Source organism: Psittacula echo (genome assembly GCF_963264785.1).
Source record: "Psittacula echo genome assembly, chromosome: 9".
NCBI classification, from domain to species: domain Eukaryota; kingdom Metazoa; phylum Chordata; class Aves; order Psittaciformes; family Psittacidae; genus Psittacula; species Psittacula echo.
This window is the reverse complement of record NC_137745.1, coordinates 3090047-3109451: the sequence shown is the minus strand read 5'-3', so window position 1 is coordinate 3109451 and position 19405 is coordinate 3090047. Positions and strand designations below refer to the sequence as shown.

General features: G+C 39.4%; 1 protein-coding gene across 12 annotated transcripts in view; it reads right to left on the bottom strand.

Annotated features, from left to right (window-relative positions):
• ATP2B2 (ATPase plasma membrane Ca2+ transporting 2) overlaps positions 1–19405 on the bottom strand; it is a gene marked incomplete at its 5' end in the record, with an annotated part of 180885 nt that overhangs the window by 67568 nt on the left and 93912 nt on the right. For 11 of the 12 annotated variants that reach the window (XM_080625697.1, XM_080625698.1, XM_080625701.1 and 8 more), the window contains 4 exons: positions 9669–9911; positions 11336–11550; positions 13715–13879; positions 15623–15664. In XM_080625697.1, the coding sequence (XP_080481823.1) occupies positions 9669–9911; positions 11336–11550; positions 13715–13879; positions 15623–15664 (665 nt within the window). The remainder of the gene's footprint in view (positions 1–9668; positions 9912–11335; positions 11551–13714; positions 13880–15622; positions 15665–19405) is intronic. The other variant, XM_080625696.1, reaches the window with a different exon arrangement.

Below are 19405 nucleotides of genomic sequence, written 5' to 3'. Positions count from 1 at the left end.
ATTTACAATTACAGTTTACCGTATAAGGAGAACCTCAGTGAAAGAACTAGCTCTGTCTGTGCACCTCCCTTTCACCTTCTCAAGCTATAACATTTCTGCCATTGTAGAAAGGAAACCTGCCTTGCCTCTGACAACCTGGCCACTCCTGAAAATACACAACCTTCCAGAGAGTTCAGCTATGTCAATAGCAATGTACAGGATGGCCTTGTTCTGATCTCTGCTCCCTTATCCCTCTCTCTGCTTAGGGAAATCCAGCCCACAGCCAGCTGCCAAAAGCTTTCTAGGCAGCTGATTCCATTCTACGCCTCACTTTAAACTCTCAAAAAGCTTTCTGGTAGCCAGACAAAGTCCCTGCACCCTGACAGCAGAAAGCACATGACCGGGATAACATCGATTCCTAGTGTGTCACACGTTCAAGCAGTCTTTGCTAAACAGCGTTATTTCAATTATTAACTCAGTAGCTAATTTAGGGAGAAAAGCTATCTTGATACCTCTTATTATATAAGACTTCAATGGCAAGTGATGTGTGAAGATCATTATTCTCTGTAATTACCACTCCTAGAAGCAGAGACAACTAAATACATGATCTACTATCTCTAATAATTATTATTTACACAGTAAATACTATGCACACTGTAAGTTTGGGGTTGGGTTTTTCTGCTTTGCTTAATCTGAGGAACTGCTTACCCAAAAAAAGTTGCAAAGAAAATACCGTTGGGTATTTTTTGGTGATGATTTTCTTGCTTATATATAAAAAGAGACTTTGGCCTGCATTGTCTGTCCCCATCTCTAATGTCTATCTACATTATACAGCTGCATAACACTGGGAACAAAATATGGGAAGTGAGAGAAAAATATCAATTGACAAAAATATCAATAGTCTTTTTTAGCATATTTTGTAAACAAAACAGAATAGGTTTTTTTAGAAAACAGTTCAAAGTTCAATCAAATAAAATAATATTTTAATTTTAAATGGTCCAAATGCATCATTTAGCTGGAGATTCAGAAATGCTTCACATACTTATTAATGCCATCCCTTGAGCACTTCAAGAGCATGTACAATTTTAATGCTTCTACTAACAAACTAATGTGCCCTAAATCCAATCCTACTGAGCTGGAAGATGCCACCCTGAAATCCTGCACTGATCTTCTACATGACTTTCAGCAAAGTAGGTTTTCTCTATGTTTCTCCTTGTATCATCTATTTAGTAACTTACTGTACCCCTAAGACCGCAGAACACAAACTGGAGAGCCTGGAGCATCATGAACTCGTATAAATCCACTTGTTCTTTTTCAGACATGAGAAAATGGGTATCTTTGAATTCCTGCACTAGTTCATCAATCTGCCAGCTGAGGATTCTCTTCTCAGTACATTTGTGTGACATTTTCTGGATAGCTTTAATGACTCTAGAAGGAGAGGATTTTGCCATTCCATATGTATTCCAGAGTGCCAGTGCAGGAAGATGACTCAAGCCAGTTACTCCTTCCTCCTGCCTCCCTCATCCAGAGCCAGATGACACTTGACAACAAGCTAGGCCAGTGTCATTCATTACATGGGCTAAGTTGCAAAAATTCATCCCAGATCTGTTTCTCACTGTTTACTGGTTTCCAGGATTATTATGTAAGGGTAAAACCTTGCACAGATCTATCCTTACATAAATTGTCCGTCAAACAGCACTCCTCCTCCTCCTCCCTCCATCCTTATCAACCTTAGAACACAGATCACTGAAATCTCAACACATCCTCAAAAGGTAGAATTTATTCTGGAACATTGCCTGAAGAAAGAAAGCAGAGGTAGAAAAACCATTACAAAGGATGGGCTTTGCTCAGGTTGCTGCCAAAAATCACTCAAACCCTTCCATGCCAAAACTACTGGTGCAAACCTCCCTGGGAACAAAGCTTGTAACTGTTCATGGGGGAAAGGCAAGGCAGGGAAATAAGGAAAGCCTCATGGCTGCAAAGGGGGAGAATACTGCGGAGAACATGGGCAAACTGTTGCTGCCAACTTCCAATCGCCTTTCCTCCTCATGCTCCAGTTTCTTCCTCACCGTGCCCTCATTGCAGCGTTCTGTTTTCTGGAGCTCTGTGCCTTCTCCCACTGTCTCTTCTTCCTCCAAGCTGACCTGCTTTCTCATAGGCAGGCCAGCCCTGACTGACAACTTGACTACGTCATAAATGACTGATCTTCTTCACAGACTTCAAGCCGACAACTGGAGCTGCCAGATATATTTGCACTTTAATGTTAATGGTAGGGAGCTACGCATGGAATAAACCAGAATTTAGGCCAGGCCATTTACTTGGGTTGTCATTTAACATTAGTATAAATGAAAGCTTTCCTCAGTCTATCCTTAGTATTTTGTTATTTTTTTTACCACTCTGTCCCCATTTCTAGCCTCATTTTTTGTATATGTGTTTTTGTTGGGGTTTGCTGGCGCCTTTTAAAGTATCTATTTTAACTTAGAACATTGTTAGCAGCAATGGGTGAACTCATCTGGACAAAATAAGAGATGACCTGAACCTTCATGTGCAGTAAAAACAAATGGTAATTCTGTCTGTCTTTTAACACAAGAAACAAAGAGCTTGAGAAGAGGTTTTAAGAAAACCGTACCCGAGAGTAAAAATATCTTTCCAATTTCAAACACCAAAATAACTAAAAATGTCATTTGGAGGATAAAAGCTACCTTCTCATGGTTCTCTGAATAAAAAGAGGATTCAAGTGACATCCAATAGCAGCTTCGTTCAGCATGACTGCTCTTGGCAGACAGCTACAATAAAGCACAGGCTCTTTTGCTGTTGCCTCAGGAAATATAAATCCTCATGATTTTCCGTTGATAGGTACAGCATAATCTGATCTATTGGGCTTGGAGCTTTGTGTAGAAATGAAACAAACAATCTTTCCTAAGCAGTTAGGGTCTCTGTCTTCCATTCCATTTTGAAAACAAGACTTCATATAAATAAACGAGCACATAATATATGTATATAGACAGATAAAAGCAAAGGTCAGTGCTCTGTCAGACAAGAATTAGAGAGCTGCAAGCAACTACTGTTAAAAAGATGTGACATTTCAATCCTGTTTTTCATCACTGATAGCTTTATACAGTAATGTGGGGAAATGTATACAAAAATCCATAAACCAACCTTCTACTACTCGAGTTTTTAAATGACCCAGTAGGAAGCTTCCAAATATCCATACTCCTCAAAACAACTTTAAAGTTTTTTTCAAGAAGGTCTTACTACATTGGAAATGATGGAATTATGAAAGGTAAAGGGAATTTGTTGGCTAAATAGTATATGTGAGCATATATATCTCTATTATTTTTGAGACCGTTTTTTCATGCAATTAAGAACAGTAGTTAAGATGAATTCAAGTATTTGATAAATGAAATCCAGTCAACATTTGACTTAAAGAAATAAAAATCAGTAAGAGAAGTATTAGTGCTTTGCATCACTTTTTGAGGGCTGTTCTGACAGGAAGATAATGTATTGCCACAACCCAGATAGCTGTGCTATATTTGAATGCAAATATATTCCTCACAAATAAAAAGAACCCTTCACCTGGCTACTACATCCATGCTCTCAATACCCACAACACAGATTTCCACCTATTCCTGCACAGCAGCTGCTGCATTAAAAATCTTATTTTCCATTACTTTTACCATTTCACTTCAGTAATTTCTTCTGGTTTTCCTGTATCCTGGGTTACCTCCCTGCCCTGCCAGCCTCCCTCCACCCCTTTTCCCCAAGAAAGCATGAAGCGCATTCACTCCAGTCTCCTGCATCAAACAGTCAAAATTACTCTTTATTCTTAGCAATCAGATTCTGTGCCAAAATCTCTTGAACCTCTTTCAGAATAAAGTTAGAAATTTTGTTCCATTTATTTTAATAAGATCATTCATTATCTCTTCCAGGAAAAGGAATTATACAAAGCAAGAAGGTGAATTCACACCTTCCTTCCTTTCCTCGTAAATCCCAAAGGCTGTGCCTATGTTAGCTCCATCTTCTGCTCTGCGTCAATGCCCTGAGCAAGCCCGTTTTCTCAGCACCATCTCCCATGAAGGATGACCACTGCTCTCCCCCATGGAGGACTCCTCTCAGGGAAGCCTGTGGAGAATCCCTGCTCTTCTCTGATGGAGTTATCTTGGGCCCTCAGGGCCCTCCCTGTTACCTTGTGGTGGGTCTGAGCAGAATGTGGAGACCCTCATTTAGGGCTGTGGTAGGAACATGGTTGGAATTCAGGTGCTGGTAGCAACTTTGACAACTTCACTGTTTCTTAGATAGATATTATGGTGTCACAAGCAGGTGTTCTTCAGCCAGATGATAAACAGGAAACATTGCTCTCTCTGTTCTGGCTTCCTTCGCCCCTTTTGGTTTTATCCAACAAAGGCATTTTGTTCCAAAGTTTTACAAGGTCACATTTGTTACTTGATTAACACTTACAAACATGTAGACTTGCCTGTGACATCCCTGCCTTTTTTCCTTTGAGATCCTCAGCTGAAGGATGCTGCTGCATTGTACCACACGCTATGCAAATGCAGTAAATGGTCACTAGAACTGAGAACAGTCCTGCAGCTCCAGACATGCACCTAATACAGACATAAGTAGCTTTTTTGCTCCCCAGGCACCTATCAAGTACCAGCTGAAATGCCTGTGTTAGATCCTAATAATAACGGGTTCAGCTGGGTGTTTTCCACTGGAGCTGAAAATCCCTCTATTAAATACTAAAACTGCAATCTCTTCTTAATAAGAACTCATTATACTCATCCACGACCTTGTCATCTGTGCCCTCTGACAGCTTTCAGGAAATCAGAAGAAATACTCTTCTTATTAAAACTGAATTTTTGCAAGCAAGAGCTCAGTAGAGGAGTTCAAATCGCTAGCAGTGGTATTTGGAGTCTCTATTTCATTACTGCTCTGTGATATTCAAGACCAATGTGCTTCTGCTCCAAGTGCAAGGAAAATACTCCCAACATGCAAATTTTGTTTTCAGGGTAAGAAATACTTTACAGTCCTCATCACAGCTCACATGCAAAAATGTATGAAGTCTAATCTTTACTTCTGTGTGGGAAAGCTATCAAAAACATGACTATTGGAAAAGAAAGGTTTTCTGGAGAACGGCTTCACAAAAACAGCATAAAACCAGCATTAAAGTGGCTCTGCAACTAATGGAATGCAAAAGCAGCTCACTCAGTAACTTGATCCTTGGAAAGCATTAAAAAGAACTATATTTAATGATGCTATTGTTCAGTTGGACTAATTTGTGTTTAATTTCTCAGGGAAATTCAAATCTTTAATCCCAAGCAGGGATATTATTTTCTTTTTATATTTTTATCAGTGGTTCAATTGCCCCTTAATCAAAAAACAATGCAAGAGGGAGTATTTATCATTCAGCAGAGCATCTTGACTAATTTTATGGTCCCATATGTGATCACTCTGAACAGAAGTTCATACAAAGCGCAATTTACAGCATACACAGAACTAGATAACTAAAAATAGCATGTGTAAAATTCAATCTTATAACACATGCACCCTTTGGGTTTGAGCTGATGTTCACAGTATGATTAAATATACTTTGAGTGCAGAAGTATGCATTCAGTGTTAGCAGCTAGAAAAATCATTTTGTATGCTTTATCCTAGAAACACTCCCTTAGGTATTTTCAATTGTATTTATTTATGATTTAAAAAAGGCCATGGAACGATACCTTGTATCTTAAACTTTAGCTTAAGCTTGTTATAAGCAATGAATAAATGAACTCCTCTGATATTTGGAGTTGTTATTCTTGCGGCATCTGTACTGCAAGGCTTGATTTTATGATAGAATTATAGCTAAAAGTCACCATTAATTTTACATAGAGAAGTTCAAGTAGTCATCTGCTATGCGTCCAGCACAAAGGTGATTTCCAGGGGATTTCACCCATTTATCAGTTTGACAGAGTATCAGTCCCTGCAAAGCTAAAAAAGAACTGAAATGGTGAAATACTGACTCTTTCTAACAGACACACGTAACTCATTACAACAAGAAGCAATGAAGTCAAGCCAGAGTTAAAAAAAAGTTCAAAATTATACTGAGAGCAAAGTGAAATTTTAGAACTATTATTGACCAGAAATTTTTCAGTCAAATGGACTATTACCACAAGAGACAGACAGAACATTGTATTTAATACTACAGGCGCATCACTCTGGGAAGTCTGATGCCACTCAGAAACCTAAATCCAGTCTGAGATTCAGAGAGGGCAGTGGAATGGATGTTGAACAGAAACACTGGTTACTGTGTTTGATCTCAGGCATTCAAAATGAACAGTTAAATGTAAAACAAATGAAGCAGAGCAGACATGGAGTCTTGCTCTGCCAGTCACACCTGACTTCCCTGCCACCCAACCTGCTGCCTTCTGCCTTGTTGTTTCTTTGGAATGAGGAAAATTCTGCCAACATTAGTAATATTCTCTCAAAGCCCTCCCAGAGTCAAATGCCACAGTGGCAGTTAAGGACTGATGCTGGTGACCAGCATCACCTCTGTAGCAGTTACACAAACACGATTACATAGCTTTCTCCTAGCCTTCATCCCAGTTTATCCCTATTACCTTGTCTTAACCACAGTTGTGCGTTGAGGATGAGTTTGATTCTGTCTCTTTCTACAGAAGGAAGTATCTAATCTTACTTAGGCTGTAAAAATACTAAAATAAGATGTATTAAAATAAGATGTTCCTCTCTCTAACAATCAGATGTAATACTGATTTCTGAAATCATCATTTACCCAGCAATAGTAAAATACTCTTGCTAATTTACAAATGTCCAAATGAGATTCCAAAAAGCCACTGCCATAAAATATCCACTATTACACAGCATTTATACTCAACCACCTGAGAGTGGAAGGCCCATCCTGCATTTTAGCTATCATGGTATTTGTTTCTACTTTGAAACGAACAGAAGCACTCATCTGTCAGCCTGACCCAGCCTCCAGGGAGGTGTGTTGCCTACCAGGGGCACGGATCAGGAATGCTGCAGAGAGGCTGCCTGCTCTAGTAAGTCCCACGGACTATTACCCACTTCTAGTGATCCATGTGGGTGCTAGAGATATAGATAGCAGTAGCCTGGAGAACATACAGAAGGACTACAGAGCCCTGGGAGAGGTGGTTAGGGGCTCTGAAGCTCAGATTGTCTTTTCGACAATTCTCCAGGATACAGGGGAGGACCCTAAAAAAGCTCAGGAGGATTGGCCAGGTTAATAAATGGTTAGCACGGTGGTGCCATAGTCAGGGATCTGGGTGTCTTGAACACGGGACCCAAGTTTGTAGGCCAGGTCTACTGGGGGCTGGTGGAGCTGGTCTGACCAAGAAGTGGAAGAGCGGTTTTGGTAGGAGGCTTGCCAGGCTGGTCAAGGTTTCTTTAAACTAGATGTGTTGGGGGAGAGGGGCATCATTCCATCCCAACACACCCAGTCAGTTGCCAGCGCCTACAATAAATGCTTGGAGCAATGTAGAGATATTCCAGCCGCTCCAGCCAATGAGCCAGCTTCATTTGGAGCTCTGCTCAGATGCCTCTATACAAACGCCTGTAGCATGGGAAACAAACAAGAGGAATTAAGAGATCTGTGCATGTCTATGGGGGTATGATATAATAGGCATCACAGAAACATGGTGGGATGGCTCCTATGACTGGAGTGTTGGAATGGAAGGTTACAGGCTCTTTAGAAAAGACAGGTCCGGCAGGCAGGGAGGGGGAGTTGCTATTTATGTTAGGGATAGGATGGAGAGTATGGAACTCTGTCTGGGGACAGGTGAGCAGTCAATAGAGAGTTTGTGGGTCAGGGTTAAAGGGAGAGCAGCGATGGGAGACATCACTGTGGGGATCTGTTACAGACTGCCTGATCAAGAGGAATCTGTGGATGAAGCACTCTATAGACAGATAGGAACAGCCTCACGCTCGCAGGCCCTTGTCCTCATGGGAGAATTCAACCACCCTGGTATCTGTTGGAGGGATGGTACGGCCCGGCACAAGCAATCCAGGAGATTCCTCGATTGTGTGGAAGACAACTTCCTTCTGCAAGTAATAGAGGAGCCGACAAGGAGAGGTGCCAAGCTTGACCTTGTGCTCACCAACAGGGAAGGGCTGGTTGGAAATGTGACGCTCCAGGGCAGCCTTGGTTGCAGTGACCACAAGATGGTCGAGTTCGAGATCCTCAGGACAGTGAGAAGAGCGTGCAGCAAGCTCACTGCCCTGGACTTCAGGAGAGCAGACTTTGGCCTCTTCAGGAGCCTGCTTAGTAAGGTTCCATGGGATATAGCCCTAGAGGGCAGGGGGGCCCAAGACTGTTGGTTGATATTCAAGGATCACCTGCTACAAGCTCAGGAGTGTTGCATCCCAACTAGAAGGAAGTGCAGCAGGAGGACCAGGAGACCTCCTTGGATGGATAAGGAGCTGCTGAGGAAAATTCGAAGGAAAAAAGAGGCTTATAAAAGGTGGAAGCAAGGACAGGCGGTCTTGGAAGAATACAGGGATGTTGTCCGGGAAGCTGGGGACCAGGTAAGGAAAGCTGGCTGGTTTCAGCTAGAAAGTAGCTACTAATGGTATCTTTGTGAGCAGACGGAGGGTCTATGCGATTCCTTGTCCACTCATGCTGTCAAAGCAGCTCCAGCTGCCTCAGGGGCTGGTTCTCCCCACAGTTCCCTTTCCAGAGAGCTTTCAGTGGGAACAGAAGAGTGAGCGCAGTACAGCACAGATGACTGTCTGAAGGGTGCCTCAGCTGTGCCTTGACGTCAGACACTAACTTTGGCTACACAGCCCTCAGGAGCCTTCATTTCAAAACCATGCTCGCTACAAACACACTTGGTGTATCTGCGTCAGGTTCCTCTAAACATCCTTCTTCCAAGTATTGATTGCTACTAATATCCAGATGTTTACACTGCAAGAATTCAAGGAAATACATGCTCCAGCCCTCAGCAGCATTTCTGTATTTGTATCCTTGTTTTCTGTGATTGTATTTTAAAAGAATACTCTTAAAGCAAACATGAAGTGAAGGCAAGACTACATTAAACAGCTCAGCACAAAGCTATGAAAAGGACAACACATAAACCCATAAACTAAAAAAATTAATTTGTTCTGCAATACTAAGACTGAGCTTGACCTTTAAAGGAACAAATCTATTGGAATTGCAAAAGTTTTCAGCCTCTTAATTAGCTTCTTACAGAGGAATCTAATGCTGTAAGCAAGCAGGATATTTCCATTTTGCCTTTCCCTACAGACTGAATAAAATACTTCTGGATGTAATTCACTTCAAACCAGAATGAATAAAGACCATGAACCTCATTGATTTAACCAATCCAATTTATCCTATTTGAGAATTGAAAGTTCTTAGGCACACAGAAATAACTGTGCACATATGAAGTCTCAGTGACAACTTGTTCTGCTTTGAAATTTAAGTGCACCAAAACTGGGCCATACCAATCTAACAGCAGGAGAGTTTTAAATGTAGCATGGTCTTGTACTTGTAAGTACATCCCTATCCTTAAAAGATACAAATATATCGTTTTTACAGCACCTGTTCTCATTTTGAGGACCTCAGTGGTATTTAACGCTCTATAATCAACAACAGGATGTTAAGGAATTAATGTTGCTTAAAACATTGCAACACCTTCTAGGTTTCATTCTGTTGACAGAAAAAGCCCACGTACCAGGATCTTTGTAGTGTAAGCACTGTTGATAGCAATTGCGTTAACCAGCAGTTCGAGGGTTTTGGCGGGTATGGAGTCTGGGTCAGGGATCTCTTTGTAGTGGACATCCCCAACGTAGGCTTGGACCACTGTCATCCGGTTGGTCGTCAGCGTCCCTGTTTTGTCAGAGCAGATGGCTGTAGCATTACCCATAGTTTCACAAGCGTCTAAGTGGCGGACCAGATTGTTATCCTTCATCATTTTCTGAGGAAAAGCAAAATAAAGAGCTGTCAAGATCTGCTCTGGCAGATTTTTAACATCAGATATGAAAAGCAAAATGCATGTATTTAGTCTTGTCCATGAGTACGCAACACTCACTAAACTAGAACTTTGATTGCGGATGGTAACCCAATGCTTAGTCGCAGACAAACAAGCAGTGACAAGCCCTGCAATAATTCTGCCTTCATAAACCAACACAGTCCCATCCTTTTTTGCAATATATATACATTTTAAGGAATAACTAGAACAGCAGAGATTAGCTAAAGAAACTGAAGATAGCAGGATTTTTTTAAACAGTATCATTATAGCAAACATCAGATGTTTTCTAACGCTATTCCCAGTGCCAGGATGAGATCTTGCAGCACACCGAAGGACCACACATTTGGTGAAAGAAACAAACTAGCAATAAATACCAACAACCACGAAAAACCTCACTCTACAAAAAAACACCATGGTAGAGTACTCCGTTCCACAGTGCACCTGGAAATGCACAGTCATTGCTTCTATCTTCTCAACATTAAAACCATCCTGTGCCATCACCTGACATTACTGTCAGACAGTATCATATCCTCAGAGGGTGCAGTACCACTCCTTGTACACACAGCTGTATGGCAGTTGGACACTGCACATATAGATACTCACCTGTGTGCTGCATGTGTTGTAGGAGACTGGGAAAGTATTTTAAAAGCAGCTAAAGTCTTTATTAGCAAAATGCCATCCTTGAGAGGAGCTCTTTTTTTCCTGATGACGATGATGTTTGGCTACATATAAATCGAGCTATTCCTTCTGAATGTTCAGACATTAATTTAGTTACATACTAAATAAACTTCACAAAATCTCCATCTAAGATTCCCAAAATCTGACCAAGCTGCTAAAACAATCTGAGAAAACTCCTGAGATAAGAGTGATCCACAAGTGCAGGATTTTAATCCTCTTTCATTTCCTCAAAGAATCATTTACACTGGCTACAAAGAACTGCAACTGCACTTAAGAAAAGCACGTGAAAGCTCCAGTGAAACCCTCATTTCTTTGAAAAGTGTTCCTGAAGGCTTCAAATCCTTGTAAAAATTCTGTACTATTGCACAAGAAAAACGTGAAGACAAAGTTATTCTGTGTCAAAATCTCATAGTAAATTCTGTTCAATAAATTCCTGGTGCCCTTGCAAACTAAGTAGGTGTTTCTACTGCACTGGGTAGTTTTAAAGACATTTACTAGAATACATATATATTTGCAGTTTTGACAAATACTTTTAATACAAAGCAAAGTGTCACTTCAAAGGAATTTCACTCAATATTTTGAGCACATTTATTTACAGGCCACTTTTCATCACACCTAATAAAACCTGAAGACTCACTAGTAAACTCAACTGAACAGCATTTTCTCCCATAATTATTATTAATGACTCTTACCTTTACAGAGTAAGCCAGAGAAATAGTGACAGCAAGTGGAAGTCCCTCAGGAACGGCAACCACAAGTACAGTAACCCCAATAATGAAGAATTTAACAAAATACTGAACGTAGACAGGAGTGCACTCAGGCAACCACTGCTTCTTGTTGACCACAAACGTGTCAATGGCAAAATATAGTACCAAAATTATTACAGTGATGGCAGACATCACCAAACCTGAAAAGAGAAATAATCAATTACTATAAACCAAAACACAATTAAAACCATGTGCAATTAGAAATCTACATTAGAATTTTCTTTTTCTACATGACGCTTTTCACCAGTACCAATAATGATGATAATGATATACTTTACAATGCATTTACAACAGCCCTACGCTTCAGTGAATAAGGAAATGCTGAACTCTACAGAACAGCTGAATCATACCATGTTAATTTTTAAGCACCATCTTACTGCTGCCACTAAAGCTTCACAGTCAGTCTGGTTCCACAGGAGCTCGCTGTTACGGAAGCTTTTTCCCTTTAGTGCATTACTTTGACTGGTACAACATTTAGCTGTCCTTTTAACTTCCACCTTTCACAAATTAGTAGTCTATCCACATTCAAACCCTCATCTTTCTTTTAAATAAGCTTATCTTAAGAGGCCTGAGAAAAGGAGTCTCCTGTAGTTTATGTTGCTGTATAAGATATTTTAGGAAAGCCTTATTGATGTGCCTGGCTGAATACAATGAGGCAATGCTGCAGGATCATCCACAGAGCAGGTTTTCCCTGCTTTTCTTGAAAATGCGATAAATACCAATGTGTCCAAGGTTTCCCTTTTCAAAGGGCCACTCGTAAATTGTGTGTATTTTTATGAAGAGAGGCTCAAGAGGTCTGACGCTGACAACAGAGCACAAGAGACATCAATTCATGGAAGATCTCAGGGACTTAATATGCTCTCCCAGTGACACAAACTTTGCTAAGCAAGCACTCTCCCTCTGCAGTTTTGTGTCTGGATTTGAGCATACAAATACAAACTCCATTGGAACATCTATTTCGCCTTCTATGATTGCTGCTCTTTGGCAGGTTTCTATGCAGCCATTAAGCCTACATTTCAGTGTAAATTAATTTCTCTCTAATGAGATCATACGGTAGAAGTAGAATGCTGTGAATTTCATGTCTTGACTGGGTAAGCTGAAGGATGCTAAGGTTGACAGGAAACAGATGAGCCAAGGAGACTGGTATATGCCAGAGGATAAAGGAAAACCATTAAAATATTGTAAAGGCAAATATTCATGACAATGCAAGACATCTCTACAGATTGCCCAACGACAAAGAAAAATCAAATGAGGCAATAATTACTTAATTGAATTCCTATTACTTGCCACATTTTGTTTAGAAATCCCTATATTGCTTTAAAAGTGATAGTCACATCTCTGCCAAAATACCAGAGAGAGTAATAAACAGACGGCAATGTAGAAAGGTATTTAAGATATTAATGATCATGAGAAATGAAGTGGTTTTGTATCAATGCAACTGTTGTACAAGTAGCAACAAAGCAGAGAAGATTGAGGAATCTGAAACTGGCCAAAGCATGAAACTGGATATGAAAGAGATGATACCCATAGATTCTGAGCCATGCACTGTTCAGGTAGAAACAGAAGTGGCATCATGGTGTTACATGATCAACTAAGTGTAATGAACTTAGAAAGGAATGAGAAGGAATAGCAGGAGTAAAATCAGACTGGTAAAGAAGGATAAAGGAGACTGAACGGAGGTAAAGTTAGGAATCTGGTGTCGGGTGTCCACCAAGGATCTGGATAAAGTTCTCTTTAACACCACTAGAAAAATGAACCCAATGAATATTATGTCATTATGAAAGAGTTTCACTTTCTACCTACATGTTGGAGAAGTGCTACTTCTAACAGTAGGGACCAGGTGGTACTGGATGTGTCATGTTTGGGTAAAAGGCAGGAACATGGATATTAAAAGAAAACAGAATGCTTTCTGAATCAGTAAGAGGAAATGCTGTGTGAGTGGTATTTTGAGATGATATTAGAGATTCTGAAATTGTGTACTCATAAGTTCTAAGTGGAGAGGAAATTAAATTTGTAATTACTGCATTTGGGAATCTTACCTATGACAAAAGCTACATTTCATTTTGATTCAAATATTCATTACAGTCCAAGTTGCCTAAAGCTTCCAGTTTCTTGACAGTCAAAGCTAAGTATTAGGAGAATAAAAGGTCTTCAATACCACATAACTATCTTTAGAAAAGCATTAAGATGACCCATTTCTAAATATTGCAGTAAGAGGCCCATCCTGTTTTAAGAATAACTGGCTTTAAACCCCTTTGTTACCAGTATAACATGCTGCTTCCTCAGTCAGTTATCCGGTCATACCTGCTTTGCCTATCTGGACTGCCAGCTTGGTCAGCTTTCCCTGAAGAACAGATTTTTCCTTCTTGTGCATGTTGGATTTCTTCTTGTCTTTGTCATCTCCCTCTCCCCCTTCTGCACTCTTCAGCGGCTGCATCTCCATGGCAGCAGCCCCATCCTGCTGCTTGGCTAATAATGCAGAACAGAACAGTTACTCCAAAACTATTCATTCCTTTTATCGTAGTGTTGATACTGAATTCAACCAGCAACAGTCATTGAAGGGGCTGACTGCAACACAAATGACTGTTTCTATGCACAGGATTACACTTCACTCCCATGGCAGTCAGACACCCCTGTGAGACCCAGGGGGGTTTTGCATGGCACAAATGTACAAGCACACCCATGTGCACCCCATAAACATGGGGATCAGTGCTGCACAATTTGTCAAGCACCATGAAAGTCATTGGGTTTTATTTATTGGTTGATCTTTTTTAACCACCGATGACATTCGGTGTTATACACATATATATCACTTAATGTCTTGCAGATTACTTGGCAAGTAACAGTACATCAGTACTGCAGGTTTTCCTAGAATAGATCCCAAATGTGTTGGCAAATAGACAGTCTGTGTTTCTCTAAACGTTGTTATGCCTCATAGATTACAATGCACCCTTACAGTCACACCTTTAATGAAAACATTTTAAAGGTAACGTCGTTCCACAGATGATCTACGGGCCTCATCTCTTGACTGCATGGGCACCGCAGAGACCAGTGGATCACATTTTGTGAACTGCTATTCTAGGTAAAACCAGACTTTAAAAGTTTCTTTGGCATTCAGTATTCAAGTAACTTAAGCATCCGATGGTGACACCATCATCAGTCTCCCATAAAAAAGCACACAATTTAAAGGCCAAACCATCCGTTCTTGGAAGAGCGCTAATGCTCATATAAGGAAACTTTATTTTAGTATCAAAGAGAGAGACATGTTTTTTAAAAGCAATGGCATTCCAGTTTATATATGTGTATGTATCTGGTTTGTATCGAACACAGACATAAGTAAATTAAACAGAATGAGATGAAACAGCTTTGCTTTGACATTCGTGAACAGCTTGTACAAAAGTGTGCTTATTTGATCTGGAAATCTAATTCGACTATCTAACCTTAAATCCTACTCGTTTAATACCATTTTATTTAACAGTTTTGTACTATTAACCACTGAGCTTATCTGTTCAGTTTCTGATCTATCACCTCTGCAATCTTCAGTACTATCTGAGAAGAGAAAGCTACAGCTCAGTTGATTTCTTTGGCACAACCCAAAGAAATTGTGATAACTGTGTCTCATACAGTAGAAAGGGAACCATGACTTTGCTTCAGAGAAAGCAAAATATTTATTTCCATTCCTTCCTGAGATTGAACATTAAATAAGAATTCCCAAGATCGTTAATCTTCCTATTATTTATCCTTATACTATACTCTTACATTGCTGAATAACCTCTTGGCTTTTAGGTTTCCTTTTGTTACTGCTTTACCTTCTCCCTGCAAAAGAAAATGTGTCCATACAATGCCATTAAACACCAAGGGTGACGAGACATATCAAAAATAGGGTTGGAAATCTACTAACAATACATAGCATACATAACTTGCACAAGAAAATGGATTTTAAATGAGCCTTGTGACATGAAAGTATAATCTATAAATGGCTTATTAGAAATACTGCTCTTCTCCTGTCCTAAGTATCTGTAAGTCATAAACACCTTGGAAGGTTTCTTTGTCAGGTTTGGTTGGTTGGGGCGGGGTTTAACATTCTGTTTGAATAACAGGGCCACTTTTACACACAGGCACAAATCACAGTTTTTCATGTTACTTTTTAACAGAATGTAACTACATGCTAAAAATAAAATCCACAACCTCCTTAATATGAAAGAAGATTACCTTTGTTTTGGCTGTTCTCCATATTCCCATCCTGCATTTTGCCTATATGATGAAAAATTTCAACAGACAACAGACAGTAAACAACCTTTGCCCAAGACAGAACATGAAAATGGGAATTTACATAAAAAGGGCAGACAAAAGCAATGAGCATGTTACAGATACTTCTTTATGGTCAGAGACCATTGTTATTATACATCTACTTAGGACGACTTAGCTGGACACATTCACGGACTGTAGTCAAGTTCAGTGTTGTAACATGTAAAATACTAAGTATCAGCACATGATTTTGAGCAAATTGCAGAAGTTGAGAGGGTGAAACTAAAAAAAAAGAATCCAGTGGAAATTAGTATTTGAATAATATTCCTGAAATGAAATTTCAGAAAACTGGGACTTAAAAGAACCACAGGTATAATTTTGGCACACCCCAGTATACAGCGTGACTATCTTAATGTAGTCCAGAATTAAATTCACTATTTTAGTAAATTAAGACAAAATATAAATAATTGTGTCAATGAATATGAATAAAAATGTAAATCATAAATGGTTTTTAACTTGCATTTTCCTCACCTAGTTGTATTACTTAGCAAGTTAATCCAGTAACAAGTGCCATGCGATCGTTCTATAGTCAGATTTATCCTGAAGAAATATTTGCCAAGTGCATCCAATTTCCTAATTTAGCTACAGAGAGCCTTAGCATTCCGAAGTCCTTATGTGAGTTCTTTCTTTTTAAAACTGAAAACTTTTAAAACTGAAAAACACAAACTGGAGCGTAGAAAATGCTGGTGTTTCAATCACCAGCAAACACTTTCAAACGTATTCAAAATTTCTTGGTGGGAGCCTTAGGAAACTTTCACAGTGACATAGGAATTTATCTTATTGAAAAGACTGCTTGAGTTTTATAAATGTGACAGTCAGAAGGGATGACATTCTGTTTGTATAGTTATGTATAATGCAGAATAAATAATGCTAAAGAAATTTAATAGTTAAACCACCTTTACAGGATTTCTGACACATTCCAATAAGAAATGTATCATCAGTTTATAAAAAAGTCTGACATCAGTTAAGTCCTGCTCTTCTGATTTCTTCCAGAGATATAGCTGACACTGACATGCACAATAAAGCAGCAGAAATTATGCTTCAACCTATGTATTCATTTTTTCACTCTATGCAGTAAATAAAGAGGAGCAAATTTGAAAGGCTAAGATGCATTTCCTGCATCTTTGTATTTTCAGGAATTGGGAGATCACTAAAACCTTCCCTGTCCAAAAGAGGACAAATGGCCAAATCAGCCATGAATTCATCACTTCACGCCATGCTAGCAGGCTGCAGGAACTGAGAACCTCCAGAGCACAGGAGGCCAATCATGGCAAGGGGGTCTCAGTAGGTATAATCATCTCAGTGCTCCAATGGATTACTAAAGTAAACCCTTCAGCATCAGCTGCTTGCCTGGATTTCTAACTGTTCCCACCTTGGCTGTAATAACATAGTATCTTCCCCTTTGCCATGAGACATGCATGGATGAACCTGAACAAAGCCAAGTTTGTCTTTGCTGTGGAATTTCCTTAAGAAATTGTACACAGAGTGCACAGTTGAACTTGCTATCTCTCCAATAGCTAGTTTTTTTAGAACAGTTTTTAATAAAGGTAGTGGAAGACATAAAGCATCTCTAGAGATTCTGATTTCTGGCTAGAGGATAAAGCCTTCCTTAAGAACTGGAAAACCCTAATTTAGAGCAGTCTGCTCTATAGCTCTCTTTTCAGAACACAATTCAAAACCTTAAAGCAGTATAATTGATGATTCTGCCATTTAGAAACCAAACCAAACCCAAGCCCAAGGCTTGCATAATTGGAAAACACAACATATATTGTTTTTTTCTATGTAAATCCAAGTATTTGATTTGATGCTATATATTTGCTGTTTAATAGTGGTATTATAATTGTCATCATGAATTACACTAACACTTCATCTACCCTGGCTACCTCAAACCAGCAGGACACCAAATGGATTATCACTAACAACAGCAAGAACACCAATATGTAAGAAATATATTCTTAACCTCAGCAGCTACTGCATTTAGGTTGTTGGGGCAAGGGGAAAATCATCACAGCTAGTTATTTTCTGATTATGCAGATAGAATTAACAAAGAATAGGTAATTTAGGTAATTATGACAGAGAAAATACGAAGAAAAGAATGTAAAGGACTGATTTGCTTCTGTTCAAAATAATTTTAAGCTTGCACTTGGCTATAAATTATGAATAAAGAAAGAAATTGAGAAAGAAAATGAGCTGACAGAATCACTACTGCTGAGAGATCCTTTCTCCTTTCAGTTAGTGCTAGGACCAGAAATACTATCCCATCTTTCTGGGTTTTGTGCATTGTTTGGAAACATTAAAGGGATGAGTATTTATTGATATTTTGATAATGTTTTATACATAATTCTTAAAAAAAATGCAATCTCTTTTCCCATAATGTTGCAAAACTTTTCTTCTTTTCTTTTTTGAAGTAAGTAAAAGGAACAGTGTTTGGGCCCTGGAGTCTAATTCTGAGTTTATTTTTATCACTTTTCCAAGCAAGGATGAAAAATCAGGTTTCATATAAGAACACGGAGCCTCCTACTATGACTTGCATTCTTTAGTTGCTTTGAAGGTTCTGAATTTGAATATAACACATTCTGCATGTTGTCCTTGCCTTACTAACATTTGTCCTTTGGAAAGCACCCATGGCACCAGTCTTGAGCTCCTACTCCAAAAGACAGGTACTTCTCCAAATAAACCTTCCAAGAGAAGACTCCCACCTACCTCTCCCAGCCCCTTATGAGGAGTCAGTGGTACAGAATAACAAAGATCTATTGCTGGCATTAGTAATTGTACATGGGAGGAACAGCTCGGTATCACCGGAAGCACCTAATGGAGCTATGTTCTCGTGCTGTGATGGAGCAGAAAAGCACAAAATACCCTCTGGGTTTTCCACAAGGGCTCCTCTTGCAATGGAAATGAGTTATAGCACTCTTCATGCCAAGTTCTAGTCTGCAGCTAGCAGGAACAGACGCTCATTGCAAATCTATATATAGGGGGAAAAGTGACGTCAAATGGGTCTGCAGTGAATACTTGGAATTCTCTCATGCAGGCTGGTATCAGAGCCAACGCGTTAGTAAAACACAGGTTGATTACAAAAATACAAATCTGACCCCACTTTACCTAACAGGAAGTTTCAAGCAGTTCTTCTATGCACACACTAAATAACTTCACTTACAGTTCAGAAAATACTTTAAAATACATTAAACCTGCAGATTGTTCTGCAGGAATTGAACAGTGGTGCACACGCATGTGCCAGAACTCACAGAATTAATGGTACCTATCGGGTATTTCAGCTGAGATTTTTCTCCGAGTCTGCTGGGGTATTTCTAGATCAGAATCTAATTTTCAGTAACAAATTCTGGTACCAAATGGAAGAACACCCCCAACAACCCGATACAGAGTAGGAATGGGGCAGTGCTCTAATGACAGTGATGAGCACTCTTTTTTCTAATGAAATCAAATTTGGGGTAAATGAGCTTAAATAGTGATTGCTGTTTCCTGTATTTTCTTCTAAAAAATTTACCTTTCCTAAGTTCACTTTAAAATTAGATGAATTTTCATGAATTACATTTCTGTAACATTTTCTCATCTACTTACTCTAAAACTGAACATATTGCCCATAGTTTTAACAGAGACCATCAAACAGTTACGTATTTTAATCTCAACTAGTAGAACTCAACAGATGTTATAGCAGTTCCTTCAATA